Raw genomic sequence first — 21,593 nt, forward strand, 5'->3', positions numbered from 1 at the left:
ACACACACACACCACCTTGAAATTTCAGATTTAAATAGCTGAAATCATGAAATTTACTATTTTAAAATTCCTATGATCATGAAATTGATGAAAATGGACCATGAATTTGGTACAGCCCTATCTATGAGGATTCAGCTGATCCCCACAGAAATATCTCCCCAACACGTGTTCCTTCAAAAGTCAAAAGATTGCTGAGGGATAATTATGGGACCAATAACAGTAGTAGCTGTGTTTATTAAGATTACATGCCAAAAAACTATGTTAGAGGAATATTAAGGTACAAACTCAAGCACCTTGTGTAGTGAAGGAAACTCATCTGTAGGACCCCTCCCTTATTTGTTACAGGACCTAGAAGGCATGTAGTGGATTGCAGGAAAGGAAAGGATGGTCTCAGGGATAAGGCAGCTGAAAGGTGCTCTGGAGAACTGGATTCAATCCCTTCTTCTGCCAAAGTTCCTCCATGGTGCTGGTCACGTCACTTAAACCATGCTTTTCAAAAGGTGGTCAACTAATTGTGTGTTTCTCATTTTTATGGATGCTTGATTTGAGACTCTTGGTCTGATTTGCAGAAGTACTGAGCACTCACAGCTGCAACTGAAATCAAAGGGAGCTGTGCTTTGAACATATGAAGTTCTCTATGATGCTAAAAACTCTAAAAATCATGTTCTAGGTGTCTCAAATTGGACAGCCAGTTAGTGAACACTTTTGACTTTACTCTGTTTCTTTGCTGAAAGTAAATTCATTGTGAAAAACTCTCAGATACTATAGTGATGAGCATCACAGAAAAACCTATGAGGAAATTAATGATTCTGTCTACAGAGCAGGGTTTGAACAGTGAGCAGTAAAGAAGGCCTGGGGCCACACACTGAACAAGGAGACAGCAAAATATTTAATATCTGCTCATTAATTATTTCCTTTGTTTTTTTTTTTAAAAAGCAAACAAAAAAATCCATTGTATGGCATCACATTGACATGCACATGAGTCATTAACAGGATTAGAACCTTTAGCTCTACTGCCTAGACCTCTGTCATTAGAATGGAGAGAGTAATTAGTAACAGTAGCAGGTTAGCCTCTATTTGGACCAGCACTAGAGGGGGATGGGACATTTGCCAGTGGATTTCACAGATATCTGCTGGCAGCAGGGGAATGGTGAGACGCAGGGACTTTGGATTCCATTGTAAGCTCTGGAGGGGAGTGTATTCTAATGGGCACAGACTCTTCTGCCCCTTCCCCCCAAAGCTTCACACCTTCTGCCCTGTCCCCTAAAACCTACCCCTGTCCTAGTTCTGTCTCTACCCCACCATTGGCCCCATCACTGTCCCATTCTCCACTCTTCAGGCTTCTAATCCCAGTCTTTTTGTCCAGTAAATTAGTGCCTTCCCCAACTAATCTCTTCCCTTTCCCAGTCTCCTTGCCCAATCATTCCCAGTTCCTTCCCCCAAATTGCTGGTTTCTTCCCCTGCCTTCTAATTGCCTGCTCATGGTCCCCCTCCTCACTAGCTCCACTCACATTCCCCATCCCTGCTAGCTCCCAGTCCCATTCTTCTTCCCTAGACTTTTCACCCAATCTCAGCATCCTCCCCTCACCTGGCTCCTTTTGCCCAACCAGTTCCACTTCTTCCTCATGACCCTGTTCCTTCTCAGATCTGTCTCCTCTCCTCCTTCGCCCCATCCCACTGATTCCCAGTCCTAGTCTCCATGCCCCTGCCAGCCTCCAGTCCCAGTTTCTGCTCCCAGGCACCTTGTCCCATTCTACTCCTTCAGCCCTTCCCCACAACAACCTCAGTCCATCTTGTCCCTTCTGTAATTGAATCAGATGACTTCCTCCTTCATGCTGTATGGGTGCCAGCAGAGGGAGTTATTGAGTGTAGCTGAGAAACAGGTTCCCTGTTCTTTATTCCAGTGCCCAGTTCTATCCTGACCCAGAGTAGCTGGGAGCAGTCATTACAGTGGAAGTCCTTTTGAGCCCCCATAACCCTAAACTGAAGCATGCTCAGTTTACTCTATGGGGATGGTGCATGCACAATCTAGTCAATAATACGCGCTGTCAGAGGCTCAATAATGCCTCATGTACATAAAATCTTTGGAGATTTCAGCTGTTAAACACTAGCAAATGCAAACTGCAATTTATCAAAGGCTCATAACTAGGGCTCAGTGTATGTCATGGAGGTCGTGGAAGTCACAGATTTCATGACTTTCCGCGACCTCCATGACTTCTGCAGCGGCCGGTGTGGCTGACCCTGGGGCGGTCCAAACAGCTGACTCTGGGGCCAGCCACACCAGCTTCTGCTCGGGTGGCCCCTGGGGCGGCTGGCCGGAGCAGCGGCTGGTCGGGTGACCCCTAGCAGCAGTCCCCGGGCAGACGGCTGGAGCAGCCGTGGTCGGCGGGCCCTGGCAGCGGATGCCGCTGACCCTGGGCACCTCCCCCACAGCCGCCCGCGCCACCACCCCCCCCCCCAAGATTTATTCAGGGTATTTTTAGTAAAAGTCATGGACAGGTCATGGCTGTGAATTTTTGTTTACTGCCTGTGACCTGTCCATGACTTTTACTAAAAATACCCGTGACTAAATCATAGCTTTACTCATAACTTGGCTAACTATGGGCAGATTTTCAGGAGGTTGGCAAAAGGCACATCCCTGACACAAAGGCCACCCCCTACCAAATTTCAAGTCCCTGCTCAAAAGCATGAGGACACTAATGCTTTCCAAAGAAAAGGTTCTCAGATTATTTTTTTGACATTGAAAACCAGTGTATTTTCCCCTAATCTCGATCAGAAACAGCTGAATAGTTATGGCTGAAATAAAAAAAAAGGGGGTGGGGGTGGGGGTGGAGGAGAGAGAAGGCAGTCACCCAGCATTGAAAATTTCACCCAAGCAGTTAAAGTTTGGTAAAGTTAAAAAAAAAAAAAACCCCGGAATGGTATACAGGGTCTTATAATGAGAAGCATAAGGAAACCTTAGTAAGAAGCTGGTCTACCAGCCTCACCTATAATAAATATTTTACCATTTTTAGACTCAGACTGCTGCAGGAATCAGGAATGAATACCTCATGCTCTTCCTTCTCCATGTACAATATTAAACAATTGGTCAAGTGCATTATGGGAGCTTGTCTGCCTCAAGCATAAGCAATTGCTGGAGAGAGCATACTAGATTTGGCAAATAAACAGTGCAAGCTAAGCAGAGGAGCTGCATACATTCACTATCAGGGCAAAAGTGTAAAAAAATCTCTTGCTCCAAGGTTGTGCATTTGTACAGAGACCAGTGTTTCAGAACTCACCTGTGTGTAGAAACCGCTAGCTGCCTCTAGGAACAGAGAAAGGTTTGCCTGAACTTCACTCCGATTCGGGTTTGCTCGGTTTTTTGCCTGCCCCTGAAGTGTCGTGATCTGATTCTTAAAAGCATGATTCCAGCTGAGAATAAAACATAATTCTGTTGGCTACAGCAATGACTCACTGGGCAGACACTGAGCTCACTGAGATGGGAAAAAAATGTTTGTTACAATTATAAGGCACCTGGCGCTAACTCCATCAAAGCTCTCCACTTATTCTAGTGCCTTAACTGCTCCCCTTTAAAATGGAACAGAACATGCAATGGAAATCTAAAGTCAAACAGGGAAGAACTGCAAGTCCCGTCCCCCCCCCCCCCAATCTCCAAAAACCAAATAGATTATTTCAGCATTAACAATTATTTATTTGCTGCCAGCACTAACCAGCAGGTCAAGCACTATTAGTCATAAAGCTTTGACCATCAGTCTCACGGACAGGGTTAAAGAAACTGTTCAGGAACTGATGTCAGGCCGAAATGTCTGAACATCCAGCAGCTTTAACATCATGCTCTTTCAGACTCTCAGCCAGGGACTGGAAGAAATGCAGACTATTAACCAAGGCTGGTACAAAAAGATGTTCCTGTTCCTCAAATAAGATCCAGGGGTAGAAGTTGGGGGACAATCCAGCAAGATCCTCACCTGGCTCTGAGGAAGACATACTGAATGTCCCACTAGAGCACTATCCCTAGATGATCTCTCCCCAATCTCTGGCATAAAGTCTTTGTCCCTAAATTAGCATGAATGAACATTTGGAGCTCCTCCATCACCAGCTTCCTGAATGCTCAGAATGGCAGTGTTAGGGAAGATTTCCTACTCTTCTGATCCATCTTTCCTTGATGGTAACAGAAAGGCAAATGCCTCTCTTCCCTCCTCCCTTCAACCTCACACAACTGAGGGGGACTCAACACCACTAGTCCTCACCCCATAAGAGGATCTTCATCAGTGATGATTGCACCACCCTCTTCTCATACTGATCACAGGGATACTTCCAGCTTGTTTTACTAACACACAGTACTCTACTCTGTGCTTCAGCTGTAAGGCAGGGTGGCACTTGCTCATTTGTAAGTTAAGAGTTGACATTAATGGGTAAAGCAAATGTGACTGAGTCTTTTGTTTTTGAGTCTATTGTTCTGAGCTGTATCTCACCCACATGGCTCTCAAGTGGAGCTAGATCCCATCCCCTGACCTCGGTGGGAGCTACACTATAATTGCTAAGGCTGAGTACCCAAAGTCTTTTCCATGACAAAGATTATGTGGCAGAGCAGCTCCTCTTGGACATAGTCTGTTTTTCCCTATTTACCTGGTTGACTAAAAAGGCAGGTCCATTGATTAGAATTCTCAAACAACTTTTTGGGAATGCTGCAGGGATTTCACTAGGAATTACATATTGGGAAGTCTCTATGTAACAAGTGACACACCACTCTCCAACATTAATCAGTTCCATAAATCCTGCATCTCACTCACAGTGTGTATGCTGCACATGCCTAAACAATGAACTATTATTTACAAGTTCTTTTTTGTGAGTATAAATCCATTAGAGATTTTCTGATGCACAGCAGGGTTTTCCCCAAAGTCCTTAAGGGCAGGAATTGTAAACATCCTTTCAGTCCCTATTCTCATATATTCCTCCTAGTTCTTTAAATTCAGTGTAAGATTATTCAAAACGTATTTATTCAAACTTCCACTTACAGAAAAATTGAGCCCATTTTATAGGTTGTACCCATTCTTCCATACGTCTTGGAAGGATCCTGCTCTAGTACACGAATACATGTGAATATCTGTGATTAGAATACTTACAGGTCCTGTTCCACTTTCTTGTCTAAAGCATACTCCAGATCAGTTACTAGCATTTTCTGGTATAAGTCCTGTAGAGCCTGTCTGGATGTCCAGACTTCAGCTGGACCCAGCTTCGAATCTGAGCATCAAAAAAAACAAAAACAGATTTACCACGTCCCAGTACATAGAACAGCATCATTTCAACTGATTTTTCCCATTCCTGCCCCAGGAAAGAAAACATCATGTTCATGCCACACCCAATGCCATGCCACACCTCCCTTCAATTACAGCTTCATCAAAAAACAAAAACTAGGAACACTAATGAATACCAGGAAGAGATTTGCAGGCTTTGCAACAAAGGGCCAAAATGACAAGCTACTAGAAACCAGAGGACTGCACATGAATTTCATATGCAAACTATTTTACCAAAAGCACATCAACATAATAATTATTGCAGTTCTGAAAAAGACTAAGTTACCACTTATATAAATTCACCAGCAATAAAAACAGGCTCTCTTGTAAAAGCCAGAAGATAGATGCTGCAAAGCTGCATTTTAGGACTTCACAGGCTGCATTTGGGGGATCCACAAGTTAGTGTTGGACTCAGCAGTTCCAGCATCTTTGGTGCTAGAAACCAGAGACACATCTTTTCTATTACTGAGAATATCTGCTATTAATTTTTAAATAAGTATCAGATCAGTCATTACCCAAGACATATGAGCTAGGTCCAGTCCTGCTCTCTCCTCCCAGGTGGAAGATAGGACTCATCCTACGTCACCAGCTGGGAGAGAAAAGGACTTGTCTCTCCGTAAGTGTTTTAAGGCACTGCATGTGAGTTTTAACTATTTAAGTTTCAGATTTTCATTTTCCATCTACAGCAGGGAGTATAGCCACTCGTAAAGCATTCTCCGTTTATCCACATGGGAAGAATAGACCTTTAACAGGACACCACCTGCACACTCCAGAGTTCTTGGAAATCCCAGCTACTCACTAGATCATGTTTATAAGTAACTGTTTGAACTCAGGATCTCAGTTAGGTCTCAATCTCCAAAGTTAAAATGAAATTTTACCACCTGCTTCTTTTATGCCCATCGTCTCACTCCTATTAGGAGCCTGGTACACATTTTGTGTCACTACAGCACAAAGAAAAATAGGACTCAAACACAATTTTAGTAACTGCACTAATGGTGAAATAAAAGACAATTACCTGTCATGTCAGCCTTCAGGACTTCTGCCTGCCTGCAAGAGGAAGACAGGACAAGACATTAGATATTAACATGGACTGATGAAGATAATCAAGTTACACCAAACAAGTGGGGGAGGGGGGGAGGAATTTGTTGTTGCTGGGTTTTTTTCTTTTTTAAAAAACATAATTGCTTGAGTGCGGGACAAAGACAAGGATTCAAGTCTTTTTAGGGCTTGCCTATCCTAGGTCAAAGGAGTATTGTTTTGTAAAGGTATGTATAGAGGTCCAAGTAATAGCCTTACAGATCTCTGCAATTAGAACAGATCTGAAGCTGGTCTACTCCTAAATGTTAGGTCGACTTAGATACATCACTCAGGGCTGTGAAAAAATTTCATCCTGTCTGACGTAGTTAGGTCAACCTAACCTCCACTGTGGGTACAGCAAAGTAGACAAAACAATTCTTCCACTGACCTAGCTACTGCCTCAAGGGGATAGATTTACTACAGTGATGGAAACATCCCTTCTATCACTGTAGTGTCTATGCTACAGTGCAACTACAGCATAGCTGCAGCTGTAGCACTTATAGTGCAGACATATCCTACATACCACGTTATGGAAGTAGACATTGCTCTGGCAGACTGACTTAATCCCAACAGGGAGTTGAATGGATGTTAACCTAAAGCTCTCCTCTATGCACTGTCTAACCCACCTAGATAATGTCTCTGAAGAGATAGTGACCTATATGGGGGTGTGCACGTGTGTGCAAGAGAGAGAGAGAGAGAGCGCGTGTGAGCAAGTGTGAGTGAGCGCTGCCTTTTCAGGTTGCCATAGTCCATCTAATATTGGAAGGGCAATTTTTTTATGGAGAACTCAGGATGTCAAACAGGCTGGGATATTTCTTCCATTGTAACAGATGGGAATTTCAGTGTCTCTGCCATTCTGTCCACAAGTTCACAGAAAACATCTTCAGAAGAGGAAGCAACCCCTTCCACTTAATGTTCCAAACGAGTCATATGCTGCTCATCTGACAGTAGCAGGAACTATAGCAGAGGAAATGCTCCATGAAAGCAGGTAACTCTCAGATCCAAGGAGAGAGACTTTTCCTGATCTCTAGTGGGAGAGATTCCTAAGTCAATGAGAACACAAAATATTTCTATAATGCTTAGACAAAGGCCATCAAGTACAGAACACTATCTCATTCATGCCAGTAAACAAATTCATGCTCTACATCATATCTGGGAGGGTGTGATGATACATAGGCACCATATTGACCGGTGTATTCCTTCTGATGAGAATAGAAGTCAGGAGGTATCCTGGTATGTCCAACACATCCAATTCTTCCTCTGACTGCAAGTCTATACTACAAATTATTGAAGACAATACAGGTATGTCTACCCTGCAATAAAACACCTGCACCTGGCCCAGCTCAGCTGACTCAGACTCTCGGGATACAGGCTGCAGGGCTATAAAATTGCAGCACAGATATTGGAGCCCGATCTTTGAGACCCCGCAAGGGGAGAATGTCCAAGGGCCCAGACCCCAGCCCAAATATCTACACTACAATTTTATAATCCTGCAGCATGAGCCCTGCAGCCCAAGTCAGCTGACAAAGGCCAGTCACAGATGTTTTATTGCAGCGTAGACATACCCTACAAGACCTGGCATGTGTAAAATGGAGTGTCTGGAGGATATTTGAGACAACTTTTCTCACCTCTTCTCTGGCTGTGAGGAGGAGGGCATTCCAGGAGGATAACTAGCAGTAACCTTCACTTTATCCCACTCAGAAGAAAAAGCTTGTCTCTTCAGGTTCTGGTAACTTATGGAATTGCCGATCTGTATGGTGTACCTGCACTACCATAGTAAATGTTGGTAAAGAGTGAATAGGAGATGAAGAAACTACTTCCTGCTCCAACAATCTTTGGATCCAATGCAGTCTTCAGAACTGGGGGATGACTTTTAGGCAGGGATATACTTTCAACCAGAATCTTAGACTTTGATTTAGGATCTAATGTTATCCAATCTAGATGCAATCGACCTGAGGATTCTCTCAATTTGTCCTTGCTAACAGAAGCCTTCTTGTCTTGAATATCTTGGAACTGAAGTAGAAAGATCCGAGGGTTTCTCCTGTGGTTTGGCTTTCATCTCACAAGCTGAAACAGACTAAGTCCGAGTGCCTTTAAGGTCAGTCCAATGATTTGGGGGAAACTGATTGCACTGAGGTGCTGGATCTTGATCTTTGAGCAGTGATTGAAACCTTCTACATAGCGTTGTTCTTAATGCCAGAGGTGTAAGGAGCAGACACAGGCCTTTTCGTTATGAATACGGATCCCTTGGATGTGTCGGGTCCAAGAAACTCTGCAACCAGAGATTCATGACGCAGTAAGACTTACAGCCTGTTCTCGCATTCCTTGCATACCCTCAGAGTAAGTGTACTATAGACAGAGCATCTTGAAAGAGAGTGACCCTCCTCAAGGTGTTTTGTGTGGGCATACAACACCAGAAAGACTGCAAGACAAGAGGTGCGCCTTTCAAAAGCAAGTCTGAACTTTCAGATCTGACATGGAACCAGTAGTCAGAACTGAAATTAACTACTATCTATCAATCATCATCATCATAAAAAAAAACACCTTTTCCTTAACCAACTAACCTTTTCACTAAAGAGACACTAAAAACTACACTAAAGTAAACCACTAAATGCTTTGAGAGACGAATCCTGTTTGGATAGATGTGAACCTCTCCAGATCTTTCTGCCGGTGTGGCTAGAAGGAACTGAGGCAGCAAGCAGAGGGCACCACATCCCCTTTCATAGCCTTGCCCTCAGAATGTTCTGGAATGCAGAGAGGAGAGGTAGGAAGGATGCGTGAATGGCTCTAACAGGCACTGCTATGAGGAGGTTAGGTTCCACTGTCTGCGCTGACAAGGTCAGTGCATTCCATGAGTGGGAATATGCAGAGGACACTCGAAAAAGAATTATAATTGATGTACCTATAATTGATGTACCTACACTACAATAAATAGTAAACCTTTCCTGTGTAGACTAGCCCTTAAAGAGTAAGAATAGTTAGAGTTTCAATACGTAGGAATAATATTTCTGAACCACTAATGTCCCAAATCAAAGCCTCCATTGTGTGTCTATATAGAAGATGCATCCAATTCTTCTTGCAGTTTCACACTGGAGATAAAGTGCAATTTTAAAAAAAGGAAACCTATAGGCACATCATAACACTAATTATATTGACTCACCCTTGAGTTTAATACCCAGAAAAAATAACTCATTCTTAATGTTAATTGTTAAGACTAACTCATTTTCAAGGATCAGTTTTCACCAAGTCAATTACCAATTTATGTCAATTCTTTGACCTTAGAATAATTACTACCATTTAATATTAAAACAAAAGAAAACTATTAATAAAATGTGATCACTGGTACAGCATATTTCAATAAACCTTATCTGCCTATCTTGGAACACTACATTTATGATTTGAAATAATCAAAACCTCTACTCCTTATATTAAGTCCCTATACTTGTCATAATGGAATCCACATTTTGTGGGCAGGCCCTAACAAAGTACAAGTTTATAAAACAAGGAATGGAAATTACTTAAATATCAGGGCATGTCTATACTACAAACTTTTGCCACCGCAAGTTAAATCGGCATAAAGCCACTGCAGTTAGTGTATCGCCTGTGCGCGTGCATACTTGGCTCCTCTCCCTGGCACTGCATGTACTCACTAGGAGTGAGTGTGTCAATATACAGTGCCAAGCACAATGGGTAGGTAACCCAGTCTGCAACCCACTACTGCCCAATGCACTTTCTTTTGAGAAGTTTTGGCAGAGCACAGTGGGACAGAAAAAAAGTTGCGCAGCGGTGACTGGGGATAAGGGGTCAGCTTCCCAGCATGCAACTGTCTCAATTCCATCATGTTATCTATATCCCATAATTTTCGTGCCTTTCAGAAAAAAAAAACACAAACCTGCATGGCCGCCTTTGCTGTCCGCCATCTGACAGAAGCATGGAGACTGCACAGCTCTGAAATATTGTCATAAGCATTGCAAGCACAAGACGCATGATCCTCCAGTATTTGCAGAGACATCTTAAAAACCAAAATCAGCATGGAACACTGATTTCTTGGAGGACAGATTGCTGGGCAACATAGTGAGAACCAATTCGAGGCTGTTGGTAGCATTCATAGAGCAACTGCAGATAGTGGAGTGTCACCTCTGAGCCTAAGAAATGAAAACTGACTGGTGGGATTGCACTGTAATGGGTTGGGTTTCGGTTGATGAGCAAGGTCACATTCCTGGATCTGTGTGCCAAGCTTGCCCCAGCCCTCCAGCTCAGGGACACCAAAACGAAAGCTGCTTTGACAGTGAAGAAGCAAGTGGTAATCACATTGTGGAAACTTGCAATGTCAGATTGCTAGCGGTCAGCAGGAAAAAATTTTGGAGCTTGAAAATCCATTGTGGGGGTAATTCTGTGTGCAGGGCTATTACAACTGTTACTCTAGGCCAGGCGTTCTCAAACTGGGGGTCAGGACCCCTCAGGGGGTCACGAGGTTATTACATGGGGGGGTCGCGAGCTGTCAACCTCCATCCGAAACCCCGCTTTGCCTCCAGCATTTATAATGGTGTTAAATATATAAAAAAAGAGTTTTTAATTTATAAGGGGGGGGGGGGTCGCACTCAGAGGCTTGCTATGTGAAAGGGGTCACCAGTACAAAAGTTTGAGAACCACTGCTCTAGGCAATGTGCAGGTCATAGTGGATGGATTTGCAGCAATGGGATTCCCAAACTATAGTGGAGCAATAGAAAGTATGCATCTCCCTATTCTGGCATCAGACCATCTTGCCACGGAGTACAAGAGAAAAGGCTACTTTTCTATGATATTGCAAGTTGGTGGAGCACCGGGTACGCTTCACCGACATCAACATTAGCCAGTCAGGAAGGTGCATGACACATGCATCTTGAAGAACAAAGGACAGTTCAGAAACCTACAAACAAGGACTTTTTTTCTCAATTGGCATATTAACATTGGTGATGTTGACATGCCAATAGTGATCCTAGGGGACCCAGTCTACTGCTTAATCCCTCAGTTCAGGAAACCATATGCTGGCCATTTCAACAGCACCAAGGAAAGATTCAACCACTGGCTCAGCAGGTGCAGAATGACAGCTGAATGTGCTTTTGGTAGACTGAAGGGACCCTGGCATTATTTACTCACAAGATAGGATCTCAGTGAAAAAAAATCCCAATGGTTATAGCTGCCCGCTGTGTCCTGAATAACATCTGTGAAACAAATGGGGAAAAGATGCCTGCTGTCTGCTGAGTGAACAGCCAGACATAAGGGTGATTAGAAGAGCTCACTGCAGAGCTATATGACTCAGGTAGGCTTTGAAAGAGTACTTAACCAGTGATCCACAGTATTGCATTGTACTGTACGGTGATCCACCTGGCCCTGCTATTTTGGGGCTTCTTAGGAATTGTTTGGTGCTTCGTGTACAGATATAGATCACTACTAATGCACCTATTAATTTTGCAGTGGTTGCTGTCCTTTTATGATTATTACACTATCACTGACCTAATGTGTTGTGTCACACTATACGGTAACAAGTGAGTGGGTGCTTTCTGAACTGCTAGGAACTCTGCAGTATATGTTGTGACCTACTAATGATGAATTCTTTTCCACATAATAGAATTTTATTCAGTAACAAAACCAGTGCAAAAAAAAAAAAGCCTGTGCAATTTAAAAGTAAATACATTAAAAATTTAATATATTAATGTAACAGAACATAAAGGGAAAGCACACTCAGGTCCATTTTAGTTATCTATATACCAAACTGTGGCTTTCACAGGTCAGAGTATGTGAAGCTGTGATTGTTCTTAACATTGCACCAGGATGGAGTGGTAGGGTTAGGGATGCAGCCCCTGATGCCATGTGGAATGTTTAAAGAGGTGTTGCAATGGAGTTCTCAGTGGACTACAAAAGTAGGCAAGCCTTGGACTGTTGAACCTGTAGATCTACAAGAGTCTGTAGCATCTGTTTGTTGCTGGAGAAGCCCCATTATGTCCTGATGCATCTCCCTCTCCTTTTTCCTGTTGGAGCTCCTAGTCTTTCTCCAGGATGTCTGCAAAGTTCACCCTTCAGGACCTTTGCTCACAATCTGATGCAGCACTGGCTTGCAGGATCTCATGAATCATGTCCTCTGTCTCCTCTCTATCTGGCCCTGGAGTTCTACAGGTGTGGAGGAGGAAACCCCTCGATGTAACAACAGAGCAGCTGTAAATAAAACAGAGGTACTATTGTCAATACAGTCACAATGGAAAGTGAAAGTTAAGATTCAGAATTCCCTTCCCTTTCTTCTCTAAAGTCTTAAACAAGACATGCTTATTGACATTTCTGCTTCGGAGTGCTTGTGCATGGTGCCACTCACAGCAATCACGGTGCATATGGCCCGCCAGGGGGAAGGAAATGAGGAGGGAATAGTTAGGTTGCATGAAACTATGAGTATAGGCAATGGCACTGAATACTGGCACCATTTTTCACAGGCAGTGGTGATTTAGCTGATATCTCACTCCTGAAGTAACAAAGGTATACAGAGCACAGCTGCTGCTGGAGTCCCAAAGCCGTTGGGACCATATGTTGTTAGCCTGTGTACTCCAATGGTGCCTGCCCAAGTCATTACTGACTGGCGTGGGAAAGTGTCCTACTGTGGAGGAAGAAATAAGGCTACCATCCCTAGAAACCTTTGGGAGAGAACTGCAGAGTACATCCATGGAAGTTTCACCGAGATCTCTCAGGAGGATTCCAGGGACATCCCTGTTTATAAAAACAAACTGCTCCGTGTGGCCCCCTTGCTTAACTCTACAGAGGAATGAAAAGCAGATAACTCTACCTCTCTTTGTTGTACCGCTATCTCTTCTAATATGAGTAAAGTAATGAAAAGTCGATGGCTGTGTCCTGTTAAACTGTGGGCGCCATCAATACATCATTGTAATAGGAAATACAGTTGCACACTTACCCGAGGTTCCTTTCTCTGCACCAGGCTCGCCCGTGCTTGACTGCCAGGACTGCAGTGCAGTTTCAAACAGGTGCTGGTCGCATATCCCCCATCCTCCTCCTTGCTGTTCATGCCAGGGGCCTGTGACTCAAGCTCTTTGGAGCTATACATGGTGGTCTGTGGGGTGGTACTGGAGTCTCCGCAAGTATGGCATGTGGCTCTTTATAAAAGCAGCAGGTCTGTGTCTCAGCACCAGATTGACTGTTGGCCTCTCTGGTCTTCTGGTATGCCTGATGCAGTTCCTTCATTTTCATGTGGCACTGCTGCCTGTCACGGTTGTACCCTTTCTCCTGCATCCCCCATTAAATCTGCTCTTATATGTCCCTTTTCTACAGCTGGTCCGTAGCTGTGCTTGCATGAGCCTCTTCTCCTGGTCCAGATTATCCAATATTTCCTGTCTACTCCAAGCCGCAGTGCATCTGGAGCAGACAGCTGGCATGATCAATGGCACATAGCAGTGTGTTGTTAGGTGTGCTCGGCAAGCCAGACAATCAGGAAAAGGCATTAAAAAAATAATAATAAAATCGCAGGACTTTAAAAGAGGGAGGTGGGGGACTTCTGGCCTTTGGGATTCTTGGGCAGTGGAACTGACAACTGCGACCAGAGCAGTTCGTGTCGGGCACTGAGGGACAGCTGCTAGTGGACTGTGGGGTTGACGTAAGTAACGTAGTGTCTATACTCGCACTATGTCAACTTCAGTAGATTGACCTTGGCTCAACACCCCTGGGGGAGGTGGTGTTACTGCACTGCTATGACAGTGCACTTACATTGGTGGGAGGCCAATTTAAGTGCAGGTACATGCACAAGTAGGCTGACGCCAGGCAGCTTACAACACCCTAACTTTGCAGTGTAGACCAAGCCTAAGTATATTTAAAATCATATACCTCTTCCTATGCTTCCTAGACTTCCAAGGAATTAGGGCTGGTCTACACTGGGGGGGGGGGGGGAGGAGGAGGAAAGGAAATCGATCTAAGATATGCAACTTCAGCTACGCAAATAGCGTAGCTGAAGTCGAAGTATCTAAGATCGAATTCCCTGGGGTCCACATGACGCGGGATCGACGGCCGCGGCTCCCCCGTCGACTGCGCTACCACCGCTCGCTCTGGTTGAGTTCCAGAGTTGACGGTGAGCGGGTTCGGGGATCGATATATCACGTCTTAAAGAGACGCAATATAACAATCCCGAGTAAATCGATTGCTACCCGCCAATACGGGGGGGTAGTGAAGACGTACCCTAAGTCTATGGGTAGTATTAACTGTCATTCATAATTTCTCTCTCATCTCCAAGTCAGAATAGCTGCAAATACAGCTGTCTGATTTATGGGTGAAGACAGGCTATCCCCTGTGTGGGGCTGTGACATACCCAGGGTACAATCCAGACCAATGAGTAGCTGTGTCATTCCTGACCGCAAACCTCAGATGCACTTTACACTGCTTTGCCGCTGTAGCCTCCAGACTAGACTGCTCACAAACAGCATCCAGCATGCAAGTCGCTCCCGTGTGCGTGCGTGTGTGTGTGCGCGCGCGCCGCAGCCATCCAGCCACACTGGCTCTTACCAGCCTTGGGTATATTGCAAGGTGACCCCAGCATATCCCCAGTCCTAGATTTACCCCCAGAAATATACTTCCTGTATTGCCCAGCCCTCTCCTGGATAACTAACTTATATAAAGCCCATCATTTTATTAATAGACATGATAAGCACACATCTTGTTACCCCAAATGGCGTTTCCCAAACACTTCAATTCAAACACACTGGATAAGATAAAACAAAATAAGTTAACTAACTACAAAGACAGATTTTAACTGAGTACAATTTAGGAGGCATAAAAGTCAGAAATGGTTACAAGAAAAATAAAGATAAAATGCAACTGGTGCCTCATTTAACAGGCTATGTTAATTTAAAAAAAACTCTCAACCTTCCCCACCTCATGCAAGCCTCCAAATCCTGCCGACCACCTCAGACCCCTCACCCATGCCTATAAGTGGCACAAACCCCACAAGCCCCACTTCCCACTCCTGTCACCCACTGCACCAACCTCCTAGGATTAAAAATGAATTACTATGGAAAGGGAAAATAAGGTGAAACACTGCTTACCATCTCCAAACTCTACCCAGGCTGGGAAAAAACTACTGAAATAGTATTCCAAAACTGAGGAACGAGAGTGTATCATTGTTGCCATGGAGACTTGAATCACCTACAATAACTACTTGTTCTGTTTCTCAACTCTCCCAACTTCTGCCCCTGAAACCAATCTCCAAAGACAGGACTGCTGTCAGTTGCAAAACTCTGGACTCATTTCCAAGGCAGGAAAAGGAAGACCTAAGACAAAATGTTTGGGGACCTCCTGGCAGCATCCCAAAAGAGGGATAAATAGTGGAGTGCAGGGAAGTTCTCCTTGCAGAGAGAGACAGGTGATGCAGAGACAAGCGATGCAGAGCTTGTGCAAAAGACAAACCATCTTGAGAACATGCTGCTGCAATGGCCTGCAGCCTGTGGAGAACAATATGTTCCAGGAACAGCAGTACCTTTCACAAGGCTCCAACAGGCATGTCTGTAGATATCCTATACCACAGGATCCTGAAAACAGCAAGTTCTAGAATCCATCACCACCCCCACAACAAACAAAGGTTCTTCCCATACTATTCCACATTCCAAGGAAAAGACGCCAGGCACAAATCACATTTACACAGGCCTGTGACCAGTACAGCACTGATATACATGTACTCAGTACTTAGTAACGTGTTGCACAACTGCACTTCAGTGTTGGATACAGTTTGTACTGTCGTCTGTCATGCTATAATGAATAATAATTTTGGTTCAATAGCTGGTTTTTATTGTTTGCACTGCTTGACATTCAATAAAAGGTTATTTTGACAAACGTTCAATACAGTTTCATAAAATACCACATTTCCACTGTCATTCTGCAACTATTCAGGGATAGTCGAACAGGTCCTTTCCCCTATCCAAGTGTCTAGTAAAAGGCAGCATAAGTCAGTGAAACAGAGGGTAACTGGGTCTACAAGAATGACAAGAGGAATCAGACCACCCATAAATGTTCATAGCGGTCCTGGGACCAAAATCATCATTTTTCATTAAACAAAACAGGCGTGAGTTTCAAAAGAGCTTAACACCATGGACCTTTCCAGATCATCCCACATTGGTGAACCTGCCACAGTGATCAACCAGACCCTGGAGCACCATGGAGAAGTACCCCTTTCTGTTTATGAACTCTGAGGCCTGGTCAGGGAGAGAGGGAAACAAAGAATAGGCATGTGGATCGCATCAATGGCCCACCAATACACTTCAGGAACCCTCGCTGTGCAAATCCATCAATAATCTGCTGCGTGCTGCCAAGATGAAGGACTCATGCCATCAGCACCTTCCTAAAACAAACAGTGCATGCCTCCATGACAACAATCCCAACAGTTGATCTACCAACACCAAATTGCTGTTGGTTGGTAGCTAACTAATCATAGGTGACAAGCTTCCAGATGGTGATGGCCACATTCTTCTCCACAGTGAGGAGAGAGCTCACGTTGGTATGATGCTGCTACGTTCTGTGCAGATCTTTAGGAAAGTGCTCTTTGTCATCCCAAAATTCTGCCTCAACTTCTGGTCAGCATCATGATCCTTTACCACCAGAGTTGGTTTCTCGAACCCAGAAATGGCACTCAATGGGATGAAGATGTTCCAGGAAAGCTTTATGCACAATTAACTGTTTGATCTCATCCTCCTCTGTCTGCTCTGCTGAAAACAACTTGCCAGTGTGGCAGCTGGCTGCTGAAGCCACCTGGATGCATGATCCAAATACATGCGCAGCAGCATCTATGTATTAATGAATGCCTGGACTGTGGAATGCAGCTGTGTTCCTTCCATGCTCGCTGACAGCAGATAGAAAGTGCTGCTAACTCACAAGCTAGATGAATCATGGGATGTGTTCAGAGGAATCTCAGCAATTTGTTGCTATGACCTCTACATCTCAGATTTCCAGTGGGTATCCCACAATGTGCTAGGACAAAATCCCCATAATGCATAGAACCCAGCAACAGGATAAAGCACCATGGGATTCCTGCCCAGAACACTAAGCACTTATTTTGAAACAAGTTAGTGCCTTGTGTATGCATTGATTCAGAGGGTAGTAGGCAAGAGTGAGCTGCGTGAATGCAATTTGTTTGGAATAGTTATTCTTCAAGAGCACACACAAAGGTAATCTGCAAAACCCCACTATGTAGATAAGCCTTTAGTCTACACGACCACTGAAATCCTTCTAATACCTTATCCACGCTAGGGATTTTTTGGAGGGAAAAAACTGTTCCCCAGTTGCCCATACTAGCTTTTCCAATATTGCTAAAAAGCCTCTTGCAGCTCCTGAGGTTTACCACCATGTCATCTAAACCTACTCAGAACAGGTCTAATTGAAACAGGTAAATACCAGCTATAATAGAAGCTTTATCACCCTTAGAACTCCCAATATAAACATGACCTCCATTCCAAAGTTACTTTTTTTAAAGTTAAAATATAGAGGAAGAGCTATGAGTGCAAAGATGTATACATTTATGAGAATTTCTATGAGATAAGAGTGAGTGATAAGATATATACATATTCTAACAAATTATTCATCTTGGAAAGGAGGAAATTGTTTGCTATTTAAATGCCTAAAGAAAATATAAGAAACTAGGATCTTCTCTCTCTTTAGTAAAGTTATAATTAGGGCTGTCAAGCAATTAAAAAAAAAGTTAATTGCGATTAATCGCACTGTTAAACAAGAATAGAATACTATTTATATAAATATTTTTGGATGTTTTCCACATTTTAATATATGGATTTCAATTACAAACACAGAAAACAAAGTGTACAGTGCTCACTTTATTTTTTATTATAAATATTTGCACTGGAAAAATAAAAAATAGTTTTTCAATTCACTTAATACAAGTACTGTAGTGCAATCTCTTTATCACTAAAGTTGAACTTACAAATGTAGAATTATGTACAAAAAATAACTGCACTCAAATACAAAACAATGTAAAACTTTAGAGCCTACAAGTCCACTCAGTCCTACTTCTTGTTAAGCCAATCGCTAAGAGAAACAAGTTTGTTTACAGTTACAGGAGATAATTCTTCCCTCTTCCTATTTACAATGTCACCTGAAAGTGAGAACAGGCATTCACATGGCACTGTTGTAGTCGGAATTGCAAGATATTTACGTGCCAGATGTACTAAATATTCATGTCCCTTCATGCTTCGCCCACCATTCCAGAGGACATGCGTCCAGGCTGATGATGGGCTCTGCTCAACAACAATCCAAAGCAGTGCAGACCAACACATGTTCATTTTCATCATTTGAATCAGATGCCACCAGCAGAAGATTGATTTTCTTTTTTGGTGGTTCGGGTTCTGTAGTTTCCACATTGGGATGTTGCTTTTTTAAGACTTCTGAAAGCATGCTTCACAACCCATCCCTCTCAGATTTTGGAAGGTACTTCAGATTCTTAAACCTTGGGTCGAGTGCTGTAGCTATCTTTAGAAATCTCCATTGGTACCTTCTTTGCATTTTGTCAAATCTGCAGTGAAAGTGTTCTTAAAACAAACAACATACGACCACTGCTGGTCACACATTTATTCCACTAAACTGACACTTCATTTCCTGTATTAGATTCCCTCCATTTGTTGCTGGCATTTTTTAGAATGTTGACTTTTATTATTTTATTTAATTCTGGATGTTATTTTGTACAAGAGTTTTCATCAGGAGATGTTTTATAAACAAGTTTATTTGAACGTCAGGGATCAAATTATTGTATCCAGACATCCCATCATGTTCTATGGGAGAAAAACCATTCGTTTCCAGTACAAACTAAGTCTGTTTACATATCTCCTCAGAACCCAAATTATATATTATAGCAAATACACAAGAACCAGTCATGATGCAGGAATATTTCATATTATCTCCTATTTCTATTATGTACAAGTTTAGAGAAGTATGGTTCAACATCTATAACTGGAAGTTCTTTATCTATGTTGTATGCACAGTTCCCCACTCAAGTCTGGGTATGTGCACTAGCAATTCCCAAAGTAGAACTTGTTATAGTTGGATTTTGTTACTTGTTTTTAATTCTATATTCGTGTGTAATAAAAAAAATTGTGCTCTTCCAGTATGAATTTCAGATACACACATTAGCGTGCCCATGAAGTCGTTGCCTAGACTTGTTCTGTTAAGACAAATAGGTGGTTTAGAACAAGGCAAGAGGATCTGTTTAGACAGCTGAAAAGTATAAGAAATAAATGGTAAGCTTAAAATGTAGTTAGAGATCCTATTTGATACAATCTAACCTAGTGACTGTAACAAGAAAATGCATTGTCATGAAGTTAGTAAGTATCATGACTCTCAAAAAAGGGAAATATTTTGATTTCAGGACTGAAATCTTAAGTCACACTGAGAAACATGTCACACTTTAGCAGTGACAGGATGAGAGAGCAGCCCAATCCTCATGAAAATTTTTACATTAATTTTTCTTACATACACTTGTAAAATAGCTTTCAACACCTTTCTATCAAAGATACTGTCAGGTAGTTAACATTCAACAATCCATTTTTCTAAATTCACATTTTTCATAATCTAATCTGAATTAGATCTGATTTACCAGGTGAAATACTAGCACATGCTTTTTAAATTTTACCTGGTCTCTTAGGAAGTGGTAGATAAAGAGACGTATGGCAGTTTGTTTGGTACACATGTGGGCAGAAAGCTAGAGTCTTTCTTGTGGAGAGGTAACAGAGTGCTAACCTTGAAGTTATAAATTAGTGTGAGCTGTATTATTCTTCTCCACCCCCCACCCCACCCCGCTCACAAAATAAAGTCACATCAAAAGCAAAAATAGAGAACAAGTTCCTTAGAACTCCTGGTGTTTTCATATGTTACGTTCTCACCTAACAATTATTTAAAGAATTAAAATATATTTCACAAGTCAGTTAACACACAATCATCTCCATTTTAAACACATAACCAGCCCCCAGTCTCATCAACAATAAATCTGAGAGGAACTCACAGTAACTCTGCAAAGTGTAAATAGAAAATAACCTGCATCACTACCAACCAGCCTGTTAATATCTTCCTCCCAGCTTCAAAGGTGCCTTTCTTGGGACACCTGATCCCAGTGACCCCGCATTACATGAAGCATCATGGGGCTGCTGACTACATGAGAGCTGCCATACTGGATCAAACCAATGGTTCCTCTAAGTCCTGTATGACAGTGCCTAGTACCAGAAGCTTCAGAAGAAATGGAATAATGTGTCCATAGAAGACATTTCTTCTTAACCCTTGTCAGTCAGTACTCTGGTTATGTCCTGTAGCACATGGAGATTAAATCCTTCTAAAAATTATCCTTATAAATGAATCCTATTAAGTGCCTGGCCTTAGCAATATGGTGCGACAATTTCACAGGTTACTTAGGCATTGCATAAAAATATTTTCTTTTATCAGTTTTAAATGTTTTGCCTTTCAATTTCATTGAATAGTTGTTTACATCTATAAACAAAAATACTGCAAGGCAATAGCAAAGATGAAACCTCTCATACATGAAAGCTTTCCCATGAAGTTCTTGCAAGTCCATAACAGATTTAAGGAATCTTTTGTAAGCATTCAGTAATCTTCCTGGAAACCTGAAGCCATACAAGCAGTCTATCAGAGTGCAAATGCCCAAATTAATCTCAAAATCCTAATATGCCTGCCACACATGCTTTCCATACCTTCCTCCTATCTATAACAGTCAGTTTTATTCGGTTAATTACCCAGACTGTCACCTGCAAAAGAACTATTACTTACCTTGCAGTAACTGTGGTTGTTAGAGATGTTCACCAAGAGTGGGATCAGTGTAGACAACACATGTGCCCTATGCACACGAAACTGGATTCTTTTGGCCATGTCCATTGGGGCTGCATCTGTACCCTAGATGTTCTTGAATTCCCACAATCTGAGCACACAAAGAGCAGAGCAGGCCAAACCATTCCTCAGTTCCTTTGCCAATACAAAATGCTGAAGTATTAGAACTCTGTAGAGTAGAAGGGAAGGATGGCAGGCTGTGGAAACCATACGGACAACACATCTTGAAGAACCAGTTACTGTTCTGTCTTCATGTGGAAAATCACATTAAGACAGAATCACTTGGATTCCACTCTTGGTGACGAACAAGCTCTTGTCTCTGTATGCTTGGAGGTGGGTACTAGGAGTCCTATTTAAACAATAAAGGCA

General features: G+C 42.7%; 1 protein-coding gene across 6 annotated transcripts in view; it reads right to left on the minus strand.

Moving 5' to 3' along the window:
• Positions 1-21,593, minus strand: part of SMG7 (SMG7 nonsense mediated mRNA decay factor) — a 104,152-nt gene that overhangs the window by 58,529 nt on the left and 24,030 nt on the right. For 5 of the 6 annotated variants that reach the window (XM_042851293.2, XM_005290732.5, XM_042851292.2 and 2 more), the window contains 3 exons: positions 6,310-6,341; positions 5,124-5,241; positions 3,279-3,411 (listed from right to left, as the gene is read on the minus strand). In XM_042851293.2, the coding sequence (XP_042707227.1) occupies positions 3,279-3,411; positions 5,124-5,241; positions 6,310-6,341 (283 nt within the window). Of the gene's footprint in view, positions 1-3,278; positions 3,412-5,123; positions 5,242-6,309; positions 6,342-21,167; positions 21,193-21,593 lie in introns of those variants that run through there. The other variant, XM_065554474.1, reaches the window with a different exon arrangement.

This window comes from Chrysemys picta, chromosome 8, assembly GCF_011386835.1.
Source record: "Chrysemys picta bellii isolate R12L10 chromosome 8, ASM1138683v2, whole genome shotgun sequence".
Lineage (NCBI taxonomy): Eukaryota > Metazoa > Chordata > Testudines > Emydidae > Chrysemys > Chrysemys picta.